The sequence below is a fragment of the Carettochelys insculpta genome, chromosome 2, assembly GCF_033958435.1.
Source record: "Carettochelys insculpta isolate YL-2023 chromosome 2, ASM3395843v1, whole genome shotgun sequence".
Classification (NCBI taxonomy): domain Eukaryota; kingdom Metazoa; phylum Chordata; order Testudines; family Carettochelyidae; genus Carettochelys; species Carettochelys insculpta.
In genome coordinates, this window is record NC_134138.1 from 234,704,575 (window position 1) to 234,723,332 (window position 18,758).

At 41.5% G+C, this 18,758-nt stretch overlaps 1 protein-coding gene across 2 annotated transcripts in view; it reads left to right on the forward strand.

Annotated features, from left to right (window-relative positions):
- The window catches only part of LOC142008005 (1-aminocyclopropane-1-carboxylate synthase-like protein 1), a 37,124-nt gene extending 22,757 nt beyond the window's left edge, over window positions 1-14,367 (forward strand). For both annotated transcript variants that reach the window (XM_074984749.1, XM_074984750.1), the window contains exons 11-14: window positions 2,772-2,913; window positions 3,009-3,151; window positions 5,507-5,660; window positions 11,853-14,367. In XM_074984749.1, coding sequence (XP_074840850.1) covers window positions 2,772-2,913; window positions 3,009-3,151; window positions 5,507-5,660; window positions 11,853-12,043 — 630 coding nt within the window. In that variant the 3' untranslated portion in view covers window positions 12,044-14,367. The remainder of the gene's footprint in view (window positions 1-2,771; window positions 2,914-3,008; window positions 3,152-5,506; window positions 5,661-11,852) is intronic.
- The last annotated feature ends 4,391 nt before the right edge of the window (window positions 14,368-18,758 follow it).

An 18,758-nucleotide genomic window follows, 5' to 3' on the forward strand; every position in this document is an offset into this window, starting at 1 on the left:
TGGGTAGTCTTAGTCTCTATGTTAGTCTTCTCCACAGGTGCTGGAGCTGGGAATTTTGCTATACCTCCTGGCTTGAAGCGGTGTCCATCATATATGGATATAAAATTTTTGGTTCAGTGTCTCTCAACACCCCCACTGTACAAACTGTTTCTGCATTCCTGGTCATCTTGATCTCAGACATAAAGATGATAATCTTTTACATAAAATTTTTCAATTATAAATCTAGTTAGTGTGTATACAGGTTGAACCTCCCTGGTCTGGCGCACACTCATCCAACAACATCTGTAATCTGGCATGATTTTAGTTCGCTGGATGGCCACTTATCATGGGTATGGCCAAGTTTCCTGTGGTCCCATAAAGTTTGTTTACAGCCACCAGCTCTGGCTCTTCGTGTTCTTTGTTGTTATTTAGCTGTAATTTACCCCTAAATGTCTTCCAAGAGCTCAGTAAGCAGTATAGGTGTTGGTGATGCTGCTGGAAGTATTGACCTCCCATGGTCTGGCAAATTCTCTCATTTGGCTCTAGTCAGCTGTCCAGGGTGCTGGACTAAAGAGGTTCAACCTGTAGTATTAGTGGCATTTTAAAATCCTATATACCTTGGTACAGTTTCAAAGCTTTATGGGCTTATCAAGGTGGAATAAAATTAGCTAACATGACACCTAGACAGTTTGTTCTCCTGGTTGGAAGTGTCCATTGTACTCTGCATCTTGTAACAACAGACCCTTCATAGCTTTAAAATGTATGCTGATAAATATACTAATAAAGCTATTGATCCAGTTCCATAATAATTCTAGATACTGTGATGATTAAATAACAAATACCAGTTAAACAGCAAAACTGGAAACCAGAAAGTCTTTACTATTCCCTCCTGCTTCCTTTCTTGAAGGTAGAATTCACTGTTCAAATAGGAGTTTGTGGTACTTTTGATAGTTGTAAAATATACAGCATTTTTAGAAGTATTTATAGAACTTTGACTTCTTGTTTAAACCCTCAGAAATCAGGAAGTGCCAGCATCACAGTTGTACATGCAGTTTTGACACTGCCCCTTGGGATAACATTTGTGATAGTCTTTAGTTACATGAACACACATGTCAGATACAGTATAACATCATTTGGTACCTTTTCTGAAATCTCAGATCAGTGGCTGTCTGTAGTAACTGAGATCTGAAACTCTGAATTTGACTGTAACTGCTGATATTTAATGCACACAGAATGTATTTAATATTGCAAAAATCCCATAAACTACATATTTTTATTGTGAAATTATCTGATACAAATGACACTGACCCTAAAACAAAAGTTCAAGAACAAAGGTGTAATCCTTTCATATAAACACAAAATGCCATAGCCCACCATTTACTAAAGTTTATTTTTTGATTGAGCAACAGAGATGCAGTTTTGTGGAGAATATTACCAGAGGGGGGTCTGTTAGTAGAATGTGCTCCCAGGTTTTGAATAGCTTCATGCTTCCAACTGTAGACCCTGATTTATGTGGAGTTTTGTTGCAGGAGATGTGTGTGTCTTGTTTTTGTCGCTTGTTACAGTTTTTGTCTTGTTCAGTGAGATGGCCATTTCCCTAAATGTATTGACCCATGACAGTGTAATTTGCAGTCTACCTTATTTGTATTTGCTCTGGGCTTGAGTGTATTTTTAAGTGCCTAGTGCCATAGAATTGTCATCTGAAATTCTCTGAACTAGATCTTGCATTCTCCAATGAGGTAAAACGTCTATTGATTTCAGTAGGAACTTTGCCTAAGAATGAGCTGTAGGGCTGGGTTCATAAACAGAAAAAGTGCTGTGCATTTATTTTTTCTATCAGTACCTCACAAAGGTCGGTAAATATGAATACAGTAGGGTTGCAACATTCGTGAGGGTTTGGTGTTAAGAACCCTCACAAATGCTGAATTTTGCAAATATGACTGGCTCCCAGGCAGCTCTGGTCAGCAGCTGGGGGGCAGAGACTAGCAGCGGGGCCATGGGGAGCTGGGGAAGTGGCAGCCGCCAGCACTCCCAGCCCCAGAGAAGCGGTGACCACCGGTACTTCACCACCACCACCACCCCCCTGAGCCCCAAGGAAGCAGCAGCTGCTCGTGAATAATTGAATTCATGAATGTTGCACTTGCAAATATCATGACCTTGCTGTATCCCCATCTTTCAGGTGGGAAATCTGAGGCATAGACAGGTTAAGTGAGATGCTCAAGGTCATGATTTAGTTGGGATTGGTCCTATTCTGAGTAGGGGGCGGGGTTTGGATTTAATGACCTCCTGAGATCTCTTCCAACCCAATGGTCCTATGATATCACATTAATGCCAGATGTAGAAGTAAAACCCAGATCTTTGTGTCCTGCGGAATCATATGATTTCCCAGTTAGGTATGCAACACATCTATGTAAATAGAATATGTACTATTATCTACACACACATGAAAGCATTCATTAAGGCAGGAACAACTGCTAACAGGATTACTTACACCCATTTCCATGACTGGCAGTTCAAATTAATTTCTCTGCAGGACTTACCTAGCTGTCCTATATCCTGTAATTCAAGGGCACTTACCTCTATAGTATACATCTCCTTTGTGCATCAGTGAGAAATGTTTTTTCCCCTTCCTTCTAACACGTGTATTATCCCCTAAGATAAAAAGAACAAAATTGACAATGTGTTCCATTTATAGTCTTTCTAGTATTGCTGCAGAGTAAAACTGTCACCTTCAAATGTACATTTGGACTGGGGAATAATCTCTATGTAACTTTTTCTTTTTGTCTTCCAAGGACTTTGGTATGTGTGGTATCAGAGTTGGAGTGTTGTACACCAGAAGTCATGAAATTCGGAAAGCCGTGAATCAGCTGGCTGTTTTTCATGGGTGCCCTGGGCCTGTTCAGTATGTTCTCAGCCAATTCCTTAGTGATCGAGGTTAGCTCAACAAAAAATACTCCCATTTTCATTGTTTCGTGTTCATTGGAAATAAACCAGAAGAGAAATGTGACAATTCTCTCTTGTTTTGTTAGATTGGCTGGATAATGTGTATTTTCCTACCAACAAAAAAAGACTTAGAGAAGCACAGAGTATTCTTGTGGATGGTCTCACAGGGATTGGGATACCTGTTCTCAAAAGTTCAGGAGGATTATATGTATGGGCAGACTTCAGAAAAGTATGTTGGAAACTTGGAAGGGATGGGTAGGAGGGTTTGGAAAAGTAATGCTGCCAACAGTTTATGTGAAGGTATCAAGGAATGTGATGGAATATTTACAGCTGTTCCTGTTATCTTGTCTATCTTTTCATTAGAAATTGTCTAGCATTTTGTCAAGTGTGAAAAAGGTTAGTGGATGGCAAATCAATTGAATGCATATTGTAAAACTAAGTAGTAAAGGCAGTTTCCTAAAATGTTTAAAAATATAAAAAGCAGCTAACTTCAGAAGGCTTCATGTTGTAGTAGATATGATTCTGGAATAACAGTTGAGTCATAAGGGCTGGTCCCAGCTGTGCAAGTGACCTGTTGTGTCACATAACTTCTCTTTGATTCAGTTTACACATCAGTAAAATGTGGAGGATGATGTTTACTCACCTTTGTGAGATTTACAGGCATCACTATATAAATGAATACAGTGGAAGTCACTCTAAAACATGTCTAGAGCAGAATGGTGGAGAGTCTTACCCTACCACTGACTGTGCTGTACCTGTTCCACACATAGATATGCCTCTCTAGCCCTGTTAATAAATGGTATAGTCACACAAGACAGTTAACTGGAGGAATCAGAATAGCTCTGATAACTAACAAGCGACAATATCTTGAGATGTGGTAATTTATCCTGATTATTGTGGTAGTGCCCAAACCCAGCCAAGAACAGGTCCTCTTGTGCTAGTTGTTGTACAAACTTTAAAAAAAAAAAAAAAAACCTGAAAAACACCTGAAAAACACAGCCTATATGGACAAAGTGAAGAATAGGGAAAGGGAAATCACATACAAGGGGAGTAAACAATATGACAGCCACAAATGTTATATTCTGTGATTTGTATGGTTTAAACATATTCAGTAAGGTTATGGTAGGAGGGGATTAATTAGCTGGAATGATAAAGATCAGAGGGCTTTAGGAGCAGGTGGTGATTCTGAGGGCAGAATAGAAGGGGTTGAAACCAACAACCTGTCAGCACAAAGGAGAGAAAGTTCATAGTGAAGACTGTAGAAAGCAGTCTGATATCTTTAGTGTTCCTGTCCAGTCCCTGCTTGAACTGCTTTCTGCTGCTGCTGTCCATGTGTCAGTCTCCAGGATAAATTTGCACTCCAAAGTTAACTCGGGCTCCGATTTTGGTATTGCCCCTCACACCACCAAACCCTCCTCCATATATAAAATCCTCTTATCCAGATTTGATGCTTTTAGCTCAGGCTACCTGGTCTAACGGACATTTAGGCGAGAGCCCCATGCTGCTCTCCTCAGACTAGTAACTGAGGGTGCAAGTTAAACCACTCCACCTCTGATAGTCTTCTGGTGCCTTTCCACAGTTCCCTGTATTCCCAGAAGGACAGACAAGTTCCTCCACAGTTCACTGGGAAAGACTTGCCGAGCAGTTTAGTTTCTTGCAACACAAAGAACCGTAAGATATGACAGAAGTCTTAGGCTATATCTCCACTACGGAAGATCAGAAGTGATCTTGTGACAAAACTTCTGTTGACAGATGGTGGCCACACATGAAAGTGGATCGTGCTGTCTATCCGTTCTGTCAACAGAGAGCAGCCAAACTGCCCAGCTGCTCTCTCCAGATAAGGACCATCCGGAAGCACAGCAGGCAAGGCTGCCCGGTGACCTGAAGGGCCCCCCAAAGCATCCCCACAGCTTTTTTTGTTGACAGATTCTGTTGAGAAAGGCGTTCTGCCTTATGGGGGAGAGACAGAAGGCTGTCAACAAAAATGCTGAGTTCTGTCAACAGAACACATTTTTAGGGTGGACACTCCACTGGTTTTGTCAACAAATCCCTCTACTATAGATGTAGCCTTAGTGATGCAGATTAGTGTAGTACTTTGAGGACTCTAACTTGGGTCTGGCTTTGCTGTATTGCTGCTTACGCTTGGGCTAAGCTAATCTGGTTTTCTTGGACCCTGGTGCAAAGCGTCTGAGTTACTTCTGCATTGAAGACATACTCTGGCTTCTTTGTGATGTTACTTCCTTAAATGCCACTTAACTGTGGAGGAATGCAGCCTGGATCCTTTTGCCTTAGATAGCAGTCTGGCCTGCATTGTATGAACATACAGAGTGGATCTCACAAGTTTATGCAATATAATGGGCAAAGGACTTTTACTAAGCAGAAAGCCTTTGACTTGTTATTCAGAGTTGCTGAGCACCCAAAACTCTTAAGAGAAGTTGGTGGGAGCTGCAGGTTTTCAGTAATTCTGAATTTCAGGTCCTTCTCTTCATCAGCCTTGCTGTAGAGTGTACTTTGTTGCGGTATCTCATTCATTTGTGGTTGTGTTCCAGTTTTCTTAAAGCAGTTTTTGTTTTTCCTCTCTTAGTTCCTAAAATCACAGACATTTGAAGCTGAAATGGAGTTATGGTGGAAGTTCCTTGATGAAAAACTACTCATTAGTCCTGGGAAAGCCTTCTCTTGTTATGAGCCTGGATGGTTTAGAATGGTCTTTTCAGACTCTGTAGATAAGATTTACTTGGGTAAGTTTGGTGTTACTTTTAACCCAAAATAAGCCTGCTGACATAAAAGCAAACAATGTTCTGGCATGTTTATGTAGGAGTTTTGGTAAGCAAGACAAAAGAAGTTATTCTTCCACTCTGTTTCACTCTGATAAGGCCTCAGCTGGTGTATTTTGTCCAGTCTGGGTGCCACATTTCAGAAAAGATGTGAACAAATTGGAGAAAGTCCAGTCAAAAGCCACAGAAATGTTTAAAAGTCTAGAAAGCATGACCTATGAGGGAAGCCTTTTTTTTTTTTAAAATGTTTATTTCATCTGGAAAGCAGAAGATGGGATGGGGAAAGGAGATCAGTTTTCAAGTATATAAAAGGTTGTTACAAGGAGGTCAGAGTGCAAAGCTGCTGTTAACATATGAGGCTAGAACAAGAAGTAGTGGCTTAAATTGCAGTTAACGTTGGACATTAGGGCAGACTTCCCCCCTGGGTAGTTAAACACTGAAAAGATCCCTAGGGAGGTTGTGGCATCTTCACCATTGGGGTGGGGGGGTTAAGACAATATTACACAAACACTCATCAGGAATGATCTAGTTACTACTTAGTTCTGCAAAGTATGCATGGAATAGGTTAACTAGGGAGGCCCCTTCTAGTCCTATATTATTTTTGATTCTGTAGAGGGGTGATACATTTCAAATATTCTGTTAAAAATGTCTTTCCTACTGACTTGTGAAGACAAGAGGTTTTGGGCTGTTGGGACAAAGTCTGGACACTGTGTATAAAGCAAGCAGAAGGGTTTATTACACACAGCGCTGGTGGAGTGACACTTCGCACATGGGCACTTCACCCAGGACTCAGTGGAGCACTGCCAGACAATAGGTTACAATAGATTATATAGATTATTGATGGGCGGGGGGACAGCTACGGCATGGGTGTCACCCAAACCTGGATAGGTCCTAGCAGCAAGGCAAAATGAGCACAATAAGCCAATGGTCTGAAAATGGTTAGAGTATCTCCGCCCATAGTTTATAGAATATCTTATCTGTACTACAGGTGTTTTTCCTAGCAAGTTATCAGACAAAACAGATAGGTAATAACATATTTATGTCTGGTAGGATGGTTGATCCGTCTACAAGGATAGTGATGGCACCTCCACATTGGCTGATTTAAGGGTGCTTATCTAGAGGGTTGAAGCAAAAGATGTTACCAGCATAAAGCAATAACATATTTGTTTTGAGTACAAGTCTGGGATGGCAGAGGAGACAACACCATAACTAGGTTCTCATATGCAGGGCCTTTCTGTGGAATGTGGTTGCTGAGGCAACTATCCCTCCCTTCAGACTCCAAGGTCCTGCCCGAGCTGGGACAACCTCCCCTGGGTCTTGTGAGTGAGATGGCGGGGGCGGAGGCAGCAAAGTATCTCTCTATTCATGCTAACTGGGTTACTGTCATATAGGATTATAGGCCTGCTCCAGACTTTAGGAATCAAATAGAGGGTCTTTAGCACAAACCATTGCCTGCCTCAGGAATCTTCACCCTACAGGGCCATATTCAGGTCTTGTAACACATGTATGATGAAATAATTTAACAACCACAATGCAAACCAATCATTCTGAAAAATCCAATAACTCTGATTTAGTAAATATATTGACTTCTGATGGTATATTTAGGTAAAGATGAAGACTTTTCCATAAACTGTTGCTAGCATAAAGGAAAAATTACACTCATACATGGAAACACATATACAAAACCTAAAGTTTTCCCCAAACTGTTACTAAATATACTTAGTTTAGGTGATTTGTTTAACAAAATGAAAGAATATTATAAAAGTAAATTACTTTTCGTGCTCATATTCTTATAGTTTAAGAGTGGGAGGGACAACCAGATAATGTAGTCTGATTTCATGTTTAGTTTCTGCTTGTAACTCAGCTTGAAAGCTTAAATTAAAGTGACCAGTCTCATTTCTGGTAATGGTGCACTAGCTTGATTCTGATGTTTGTGGTTTTAATGCTCCAGGAAACATTTATCATGGTGTCTGATCTGCGGCTCACAACTGAGAGAGCCAGTCTTAGTCAGACTGTTAGAAACCATTTAAGTGGCCCATGTGATGTGGGGTAACCCTCACTGAAAATTTCCAGGCCAGGGCAGACTGTGAAAGAGCAAACAGATACTCACAAAACTGGTGGTTAACACTGAAATAGGCACCCCCAGCTAGTCATAAATTGTCCTCCAGTGTTCTAGATTCCCTATTCTATTTATTAACAAGCTGATTGTCATTGGTCCTGCTTTCAGCAGGAGGGTGGGAGTGGATATTGGACTCAGTGACCTCCTATGGTCTCTTCCAACCCTATGAGTCTACGATTCTAAGCTAAAAGAAATCAAACAGCCCCCTTTATTGCATTCCAGTTCTGTGGTTTCCAATCAGCGCGTAGGTTTGTAAGGGGAAGAATTACTTAAAAATTCTCACTGTACAAAGTGGTCTTCTGAGCCCTAAAGGACCAGCCATATTGACAGATCGATATCCGTATAGTGTATCAAGTTCTCAGCAACATCAGTGAGTTTGCTGCCATGAAAATTCCTCCTGACCACCTCCACAGCTTGGATCAGTTCTTGTTCAGAGCTTCATTTATAGAAAAGTTATTCCAGAGGCAAGAAGCAGGAATGAAGACAAAATAGAGATGATGCAGCCTCCTTTTTTATACGGCCTTTGCCATGTGGCTTCTATTTGTCCCCAAATGCAAACTTTAAAACACATGGCGTGGAAAAGCCTTAGTGTTCTGTCCATAAGTATGCCATGTGCCTTGTTGATTCATAAGGTGCATCCCCTAGCAGGACTATCGCAAAGCGGGTCGGGGCCCTGGGCAATCCCCCTGTGCCACAGGCCCTGCCCCTTCCCCACTCCACCTCCTCCATGACATGCTCCCCAACCAATCTGGCCAGGGATTACCTGGGTCATGGCATGGTGGTGGATGGAGCAACGGGGGTTTGCTTCCGCTTCCCTCCTCCCCCTGTGTTCATCTCCACTCCTCTGCGGTCACCTAGCCTGATGAGCCCCGCTTCTCTGGGGTGGCTGGGAGTGAAGGCTGCTTCCCTCTGCCACGGAGAAGTGGGGCTTAGCGGGTTGGCGGGGCTGTGGTAGAGCAGAACAGGATGCTGCTTGCACCATGTAGTAGATGCAGGGGGGTTAGGTGAGGCAGCCCCCTGCTGCTGTCTCCACCAGCTGCTCCCTGCCCCAGGTAACCCTCCCCCCACCGTCCATAGGACAGCTGAGGTGACCACTGTAGGGCCCCCAAACGTGTGGGGTGTGGGCCAGCCACCCCACCTCGTCCTGTGCATGGGACGGCTGTGTTCCCTAGGTCCTTTCAGTGGGTTTGTTCTACAGTTGATGGCCCTTCATGGGCCATCAAATGGGCTAGGCAGTGGTGATGTCATTCTGGCTGGGGGTTTCATCCAGAAACACAGCTAAAGTTTGGAAATAGATGCATATAAAACTCATCATGCAAAGCTGATGCACGCATATTAACAAATTGAATAGCAATTTATAATATTTTCACAGATACCTCACCGAGCATGTATTGTCAGATTCCTTTATAATGTTGGTATCAACAATATCATGAAGTATCTTCCATATTCCATACAGCATCACAGCCCATGCTGTTGGTATAATCTGTAGTTACATCTTACCAAACCAACCACAGACATGCATTCCAGAAGTACTATGTTAGCTTTATTATGGTGCCACTGACAGTCCTCTTCGGTTCTTCAGCATATCCTAGCGCACAGCCTGGACTTTGGTTTTATTAAACTTCTATTTCAAAAACCAATTCTCTTTAGGCTCTTCCAGTCCCAAATGGTCAGTCACTTACTTAAGGTTAGTGGATAATCTGAATCTCACACTAAAAACAATGCTTGGAGCCTCCCTTTAGTAAACTAGCTAAGGAGTTATTACCTGAGAAAGTAATGGAGACTTGCTGAGAGGGTAAAACAGGTAAAATACAGAGCAGGTGAGTCCAGGTTTCTAATCCAAATGATAGATAACATATTGATATCTGCTAGCTTCCCATAAGTCCTTCAGGGTTGCCCACAATCATTTTGGGGACCTTGGTCATACATCTAGACAGATGAGAGGTGCAGAAAAGCTCCCAGGGTTCCAGTCTGATGAGTATTTGCAGCACAGCACAGTTCTTGCTTTGTTGACTAAATGCAGACAAAGTTTATGGATTTCCCATTGTTGTACTTAGATACCCATGCATAGAAGTTAACTTGTTTCTTCATTTAAAGTTCTGGGGATTTTGGTTTCCTTTAATGGGCCATTCAGTTACAGAGGCTTACATAATTCATTTTGTTCTAGCAGTTCAGAAACAATGCTTCATTAGTTTTCATGGAGTTTTACTCCTTAAGTAATTTCTAAAAGGTAATACTTTGTATATAAAAGCTAAGAGCAAAGATAACAAGTAAAGACAACAACATTAGCATTTCAGTAGCTTTTATGCATTTAGAACAAAGACATATGCCGAGTGCACATAATGGAAAAGCACCCCTTGTTGTTCTAACCTAACAAGTGAACAGGTACACTTGGGCTTGGTCTACACTAGATCTTAGAGTCAATGGCAGATACGCAATTCTAGCTACGGCAGTTGAGTAGCTAAAATTGACATATCTGCTGCGGACTGTAAGGTCTATCGTCACGAAGGGAGGTCAATGGGAGCATTTCTCTCATCGACCTCCCTTAATTCTTGCAAGAGGAGGAGTACAGGGGATTGACTGCTGACTCCCGACCGATTGATTTTGCACATCTTTACCAGATGCACAAAACAGAACTCCAAAAGATCAGTCCTGAATGGGTGGATCTCATGGTTAGTACAGACAAGCCCTTAGCATTTCTGTGAGGTTGTGGCCTGAGCTGAGCTAGCTGAAGTTAAAAAAGAGAAATACTTTTCATAAAAATTTGTTTAAAAAGTTGAGATGTTTCCTAAGCATGCTTTTCTCTGTCATGGAGGAAAGCTTGTTTGATATGACAATACATAATGACAATCACCAGGAGGCTTTAGCATTAATAGACATTATCTATGTTTATGTAAATTCAGGTCCTGAACCTTGGAATGCTTAAACCCGTGCTGTGTGTTATATATGTTAGTAGTATTGTGAAGTCCTTAAAGTGACTGTTCTAACATAAAAAACATACGTTTGCAGGATTAGAGCCTAACTTTGTCCCCCTAAATTTGCATGATTAAGGCCCAAATCCTATCATCTCTTTTCTGAGACATAACTCTCATGCAACCTGAGTAAGGTGGTCTCTGCACAATAACTGGAACGGAAATAACTATATTGGTTTTAAGTCATACTGTTAGTTCATATAGGAATGCCCTCTTTCCTCAATTCTTAAATTGGTTTTTAAAAATGTGTTTACAGTAAGACATTTTAGTTTGAAACAAGGTATTAATACACAGATTTGCATTGAAATAATTAATCATGTGAATTACAACACAGTTTAATGATTTTGGTGGCACTTGTTGCCATGTAGAAAAGCCCTATGGATGTGAAATCTGTTGAAGCTTTGCAGCTGGCCACATCCTCTTGTAAATTAAAAGGGGGGGGGAAAAGGCCAAACAACTCTTTTCTAAAAGCAGGTTTTTCACCAATGGAAGTCAAGTACAAATGTTCTGACTTTTTTTTCAGTGTTCCAGTAGAAAATGTTACTACATAAACTTTTCCTACAGAATTTGCAATCTAAGAGCTGCATTATTTCGATCATGCATGAAAACTAACTTGAAAATGGATGTAACTTGAAAATTAAAAAAGAGTCCTGAAATTAGTCTGTTTATACAATCTGAGAAATGTGGAAAAACAATCATTATTGGAAAAATAATCCTACATTCTACATGATTAGTGGAAGAGTAATTTGAATTTTAAAAAAAAGAAATCTAACAGTCTAAGATATTTAAAGTGTAGTTAAGGACACTTTGGCTATGTCTACATGGCACTCAAGACTCAGAATAAGATATGCAATTGGCGCTATGCAAATTAAGTATGTTGTTTTGAGATTATTTTTAAAGAAGCTATTTTGGAGCATCCCTTATGCATTGAGGAGTACAGGGATGCTGAAATAGCACACCCGTTATTTCAAAAAATATTTAAAAGACAAGTATGGAGACACAGCCTTTCAGAGCTGCTGCTTTCTTTGAGAAGAAACTTACAATAATGTGTCTTTCTTTTTACAGGTATTCAGAGACTTGAACAAATGCTGCAATCTGAAAATGCTCAAGCAATTAAAAACAAAAAGTCTGCTGTAGAAGATGAGCTATCTCATTCAGAAAATGAATCTATAATGAACCACGGAAGTACACCATTTGAGGATGTTTCAGAAGCGTACTCAGACATGGAAAAAAAATTGTTGTCTATTAAAACCTGATATGAAACTGAAGACAAAACAGAACATATCGCATGCTTGTGTTTACTAAAATTATTACTTGACTATAATCTTCTGGGACAGTATCACTTTGCTGTAGCCCGTGGTTACAAATTTTCAAGCTGGACTGCTAAAATATTAGTTACCTGGCCCATATCCTGACTTTACCCCCAGTTTTACAAAGCACTGAAGCCCACTTTTTAAGCATGCTCTTAAGTACAGTTAAAGTCTGGGTCTTAAGCGTGTATTAAGTTCTTTGCTGCTTAGGGTGGGTGTGCTGTCTCAGGGCTTTAACGAATCTGGAACACAATGTGTTATGTTAGGGACTATATTTATATTTTAATCAGAAGACTGAAAATGTTGAAACAACTGATCCTGTTTGTCAAATTTTGCTAAGTTTATCAGTTGGTAGACCTTTTAAGACAGTTAAAGTAATTCACACATGAGCTTTTTTAATATGCACACCAATGTAAATACTTGTTTAGAACATACTAAGATTTTTTGGCTTTCTTACTTCCTTTCAGATGTGTAAAAATGCTTATTTGTGATATTTGTTTTTTTTTGTTGTTGCAAAAACACAAGTTGTTGCATAATTTTTTCTTACAACATACAAATGCAAAGAAATTCAGAAGCATGTATAGAATGTTTTCATTTAATGGGTAGATGTGTGTTGGAACTATTTTTAAACCTATATTTCAGATTTAATCCATAGCTTTATTTTAGGAATGTGAAAGGAGAAGTAGAAATTGCAAAATCAACAGCTTTCTCTTTTTACAGAGAATCTCAATAGTGAAAAAATAAATTTCCATAGCATTTAAACTCTCATTGTAGGTGGTGGTTGTAGTACCACCCATATTTGGACAGGGTTAATCTGTCCATTATAACATTTTTGTCTGTTTTTGTTTGTCCTTCCCACTGAGGCCCCAGCCTCACACCACACATTCCCCCTGAGAACCAGCCTTTTCCCCGAGGCCCGGCTCCTGCTCCTCCCACATAGGTCCCACCACCTACAGACTTGATCTTTGCCCCCTCCCCGTCACTTGCCCTTATGGCCAGTAAAGAATGAGAACCCATATCTGTCCCACTTCTAAAAGAGGGGCCATGACCCTCTGGCGCCCCTGTTCCAGTGTGCCTGGCTGGCTGTGGTAGAGAGGCATAAGTATACTGGGTCCTGGATTCCCAAGTTGTAACATTCCTTTGCTACCTACTATCTGTGAATCCCACTAGCAAATAACCCTCACTAGACAGTGAAGAGACATGAGTTCACATAAGAGTTTCTGTTCCCCCACTTGCCCCAAGGCTGTGTGGCGGCTGCTTAAAAATGTAAGAAATTAAATTTTAAGATACATTAAAAATATTAAGGTTACAAGGTCTAGCAGTCAAAAGTTTGAAAAATACCACAATTAAGGCACCTTAATGTGGACCTCTTGTCTCGTGCATATGCACTATGAATACAGATTTGTTGTGATCGTATGCTACTTTTCCAAAGTACCTTGCCTAATTCAGTGCACAAGATGGATGGTGCTCACTGTATGGTTTCACTATTGGGGTGCTTAACTTTGCATCACTAATGGTAGGGGATTTTATGTAGTATTACTGCGAGTAGGGTTGGAAGGATTAGATTGTCATTAAAAGCCAGTAACTATTAATGTGATGGTAAACACACAAATCTCTGAAAAAATGTTTCCATGAATAATTGAAATTTACAAACGGGCAAAGAACAAAAAATGCTGCTTGAGACTTTATTAGAGTTTGATTTTAAAATATTTTATAATTTTGAACACGATTAAAATGTGTTCTTAATAGTTTTAAACCTTTGAATTACAACATGTATTGTTAAAGTGTCTGACCTTCCAACGATTCAAATTGATGTGAAAATTAAAAATGCTTAAAACTCATAAGTTGCCGTGGGGAGAATTAGCCTAATGAAGTGCTGCATATTCATTAGTATTCTCCTCTCTGGCTGATTACCATGCCCCCTTCAAAGAAGGGGGCTAGTGTAGACAGAGCCATGAAGTTGCAGGTCAAATTTCTGAAGACAAATTGATTCCTTCAAATCCTTCCTAAGGGTTGCTCTTTTAAACTCGTATTTGTTGTCTAACTAGCAGTGTATTGCGCTTTTCAGTTAAAGGATTTTGTTGAAATCTGTGCAATATTTAATGGCATAGCTTCTCCAAGTTATAGCTCCCTAGTTCAACACCTGAATTAAATGTCGTGTGTGTGTGAGAGAGAGAGAGATCTTCCACTACGTAAAAATATAACTTGTATATATCAAAAAGGTGCTGTTTTCTGCATTGTTAAGAGACTGGATAAAGAACTGTTCCCCCCACTTACAAGACTGACTGGCAGTCAAGTGAATTTGGCATAGTTTGTGCAACAATGTGTTTCCCTCACCAAACACCATGATATATGGCCAGACTTGGCAAGTTGACTTATTCACTTCCATCCCAAAGATTTCTGCCATGACAATTAACAGGGAGATAGTTCCCAAGGTGGGTGTGGGACTACATAATTCTCATTTTCAGGCTTGCTGTTTCTGCAGTGCGTTTTCTTCTATTCTGCAGCTTCAGGAGGTTGGGATTAGCCTTGTCTGGCTGGAAAAGGATATGGTGACCTGCACCTGGTGTTTCTGAGGAAGGGGAGCCATATAAACAGCTGTGGGATAATTTTTCCCCACCTAGTTTTTGATATCAAAACAAAAAAGCAGTCAAGAAGCACTTTGAAGACTAACAAAATAATTAGGTGAGCTTTCGTGGGACAGACCCACTTCTTCAGACCATACCCAGACCAGAACAGACTCAATATTTAAGGCATAGAGAACCAAAAACAGTAATCAAGGTTGACAAATCAGAAAAAAAATGATCAAGGTGAGCAAATCAGAGAGCTTGCGGGGGGGAGTCAAGAATTAGATTAAGCCAAGTATGCAAAAGAGGCCCTGTAATGTCCCAGAAAATTTGCATCGCAGTTCAAACCATGTGTTAATGTGTCGAATTTGAATATGAAAAGAGTTCAGCAGTATGTCTTTCCAAAGCAGACTGAAAATTCTTCTTCAATGAGACGCAAATTCTTAAGTCATTAACAGAACAGCCCACCCCATTTTGTTTTGATAGTATATCGACTAGCATGGCTCCCTATCTGTGACTAGTTTTTGATTGTGTGAGATTAGGGTAAGTCCTGAAGCATGAGTTTGTCACTCTTCCAGACTTCTTAGGTATAACAACTGTGCATATTCTTGATATCTGTATAACTATCCAGACTTTATTAATCTTGTTAGATTCTTGGTCTCAGGGTCTTCCTGGGGTAATGAGTTCCACAGTATAATCAATGTTGTTTCTTTGTCTGACCTATCTGGGCATCTTAAGGGCAAAAGTCATTTGCCCTGTGGTCTATAGCAACTATTCAGCCTCCCCCACCTCACACAGAGATAAAGACAAAAGGGTAGCTCCACAAAGGGATTTAGGTGCCTAGCTCCAAAATTTAGATCCTCAAAACCCTCACTCTGCCTAACCTTAACGAAGGGTCCTGTGGCACCTTACAGACTAACAGAAAAGTTTTGAGCATGAGCTTTCATGAGCACAGACTCACTTCATCAGATGCTGGTCTTGGAAATCTGCAGGGCCAGGTATAAATAAGCCAGAGCAAGGGTGGGGATAACAAGGTTAGCCCAGTCAGCAAGGGTGAGGCTTACTACCAGCAGTTGATCTGGAGGTGTGAACACCAAGGGAGGGGAAGCTGGTTCTGTATTTACCCAGCTATTCACAGTCTTTGTTTAAGCCAGAGCTGAGGGCATCAAATTTGCAGATGAATTGTAGCTCAGAAATTTCTCTTTGGAGTCTGGTCCTGAAATTTCTTTGCTGTAGGATAGCTACTTTTAAGTCTGCTACTGTGTGGCCTGGGAGAGTGAAGTGCTCTCTTATGGGTTTTTGTATATTGCCATTTCTGATGTCTGATTTGTGTGCGATTATTCTGTTATGTAGAGACTGTCCAGTTTGTCCGATGTATATAGCAGAGGGGCATTGCTGGCACATGATGGCATACATTATATTGGTAGATGTGCAGCTGAATCAACCCACGATGGTGTGGCTGATCTGGTTAGGTCCTGTAATGGTGTTGCTGATGTAGATATGTGGGCAGAGCTGGCAACGAGGTTTGTTGCATGGATGGGTCCCTGAGTTAGAGTGACTGTGGTCCGGTGTATAGTTGCTGGTTGGCAGGTTGTCTGTGGGCAGGGACTGGTCTGCCTCCCAAGGCCTGTGAAAGTGGGGGATCATTGTCCAGGATGGGTTGTAAATCCCTGATGATGCGCTGTAGAGGTTTTAGCTGAGGACTGTAGGTGATGGCTAGTGGTGTTCTGTTGGTTTCTCTCTTGGGCTTGTCCTGTAGTAAGAGGCTTCATGGCACACGTCTGGCTCTGTTGATCTGTTTTTTCACTTCCTCAGGTGGGTATTGCAGTTTCAAGAATGCTTGGTAGAGATCCTGTAGGTGTTTGTCTCTGTTGGAGGGGTTGGAGCAAATGCGGTTATATCTTAGTGCTTGGCTGTAGACAATGGATCGTGTGGTGTGTCTGGGATGGAAGCTGGAGGCATGAAGGTAGGTGTAGCGGTCAGTAGGTTTATGGTACAGGGTGGTATTGATGTGGCCATCGTGTATTAGCACCGTGGTGTCCAGGAAGTGGATGATATAGTAGTTCTCAGCAGTTCTCAGCAGTTCTCAGTTCTCTCCTGCAGGGCCTGATATAGTAGTTCTCAGTTTCTGTTAGAGTGGGCCTTGCATAAAATACATCTCCTGCATCAGGTAAACTGGTTAGAGCACTACAACAGCGTGTACCCCTAAGTCCACTTCTGACACACTGCTGCATAATCTTTATACAAAGTATGCCTTTGTAAGGTATCGTCTGAAAACTCATCAGTATTGTTCTGCTAAAATAGGTGTGGGAACAGTGTATGTGAAATTATAAGATTCCCTTGTATGGTAATTTCATCTCATGTTGTGAACAGAGTTTGGGAAACAGATCAGTGAGAGGAATGTGTGTTCTATTTAATTTGCATTTAAACAGTAAACAGTGTCCTCAAGAAGGAAAACCAAAAGAAGGTCTAATAGATGAGGAAAAGCAGCAGGGGATATCCTTTCCTATAGACTCTTGGTCTCCAGAATCTCAGCTGTAAATGATTTCCAAGAAGGGGATTGGAGGAATCTAAGGCCCGCCCCCCATTTCTCCCTCTCCATTGATTTGCTACACCAGAAAGAACAAAGGAAGCAACCATTGAATTGGAAAAGGGGTTCTGGCCTAAGAAGTATGGTTAGGCATGTGATGAGTAAAGCTTTACTTTGAATTTAATATGGTTAAGAAGGTACCAGTTACATATTATCTTTTGTAGCCATTTGTGACTTTGCTTCATTACTTGTGCTCACTTAAAATCAACCTCTTATTGTTTTGTCTAAGCCAGTGGTGCCAACAGACATCCCATCCTCCCTGAAGGGACGGGGTGTCAGGTGCAAGAGGCTGTCTGGGGATGCCAGCTCTCAGTGCCATCCAGACTGCACTGCCCACCCTGCTCTCAGCTGGCCATGCTGCCCAGAGTGTACCACCTGTGACTCTGACCACCACCACTACCACTATGCAGGCCTTTTTGAATGGCCAGGCCCTGGGGCAGTTGTCCCCTTTGCCCCCTTCCCCCATTGGGAGGCCTGGGCTAACACAGTGTGTTTGAACTGTTTGGGAAGCTCCATTTGGGGTCACAAACTACAGCAGTCTCTCATGATTCGTGAACTTAATGTTCCTACGTTCACTTATTCGCGAGTGGCCACTTCCCTGAGGCCCCCCAGGCAGCAGTGCTGACAGCTGCCGCTTCGCCCAGGGCCCTGGGTGCCCCCAGTATTCGTGAAAAATCAACATTTGTGAGGGTTCTAAACACAGAACCCTCATGAATGTTGAGTTCCTACTATATTTGCATATCATTTGTAGTAATAAATAATAGATTCTCTATATGCTTGCATACTCCAGAAGCGAGCTGGGCGATACAGCATGTACATTTCTGCAGGGAAATCTAGGACTGGGCTCACAATAGTGGAGGTTTTTCAGGCACAGCTGAAAGGGCCCAATCAGGACAAAGTGCTTCAAACAGGGCTACTGACAGCCCAAGACTGTGGGAGGTCCTTCACTGTAAAGCACATCAAACCACTCAAAGAGGGAACTTCTGTTGCCACGCTGGTCAGCCATAAGTCACAAGCAAGTTCCCCAGATCCTCCAGCTTCCTTTGTGCCAGAACCAGTATCCTTATGCAGATGAATGGTTATGAAACCCAGTCTCACCAAATCTGAACAGGGTCTTCCAGTCCCAAAGGACCACTCACATTCCCAGGTCAATGTACACCTCCGACCTTACCCAGAAGCACACACTGTGCCAATCTTTCAGAATCTATTATTAATTTATTAGCAAGATGCATAAGTTGAGAGTAAAATAGTTAAAGCAATCGAAGTACACACACCAATCAATTGTTACAGATTCGCAGCAGAGGCAGAGTAGGCTGCTATCTTAAAAGTCTTTGGAATGCATCCTTGTTAGGCTAGGTCATCAGTCCTTCTGGGCTCAGTGCATAGCAAAGATGCTCCTGAAGTGATGAGCTGGACCAAAGACAAATGGTGGCCTGCTCAGGGTCCTCTTTATACCCTTGTCCATGTGGGGGGGGGTGAGAGTCCATTGGTCTCCCCGTGTGGA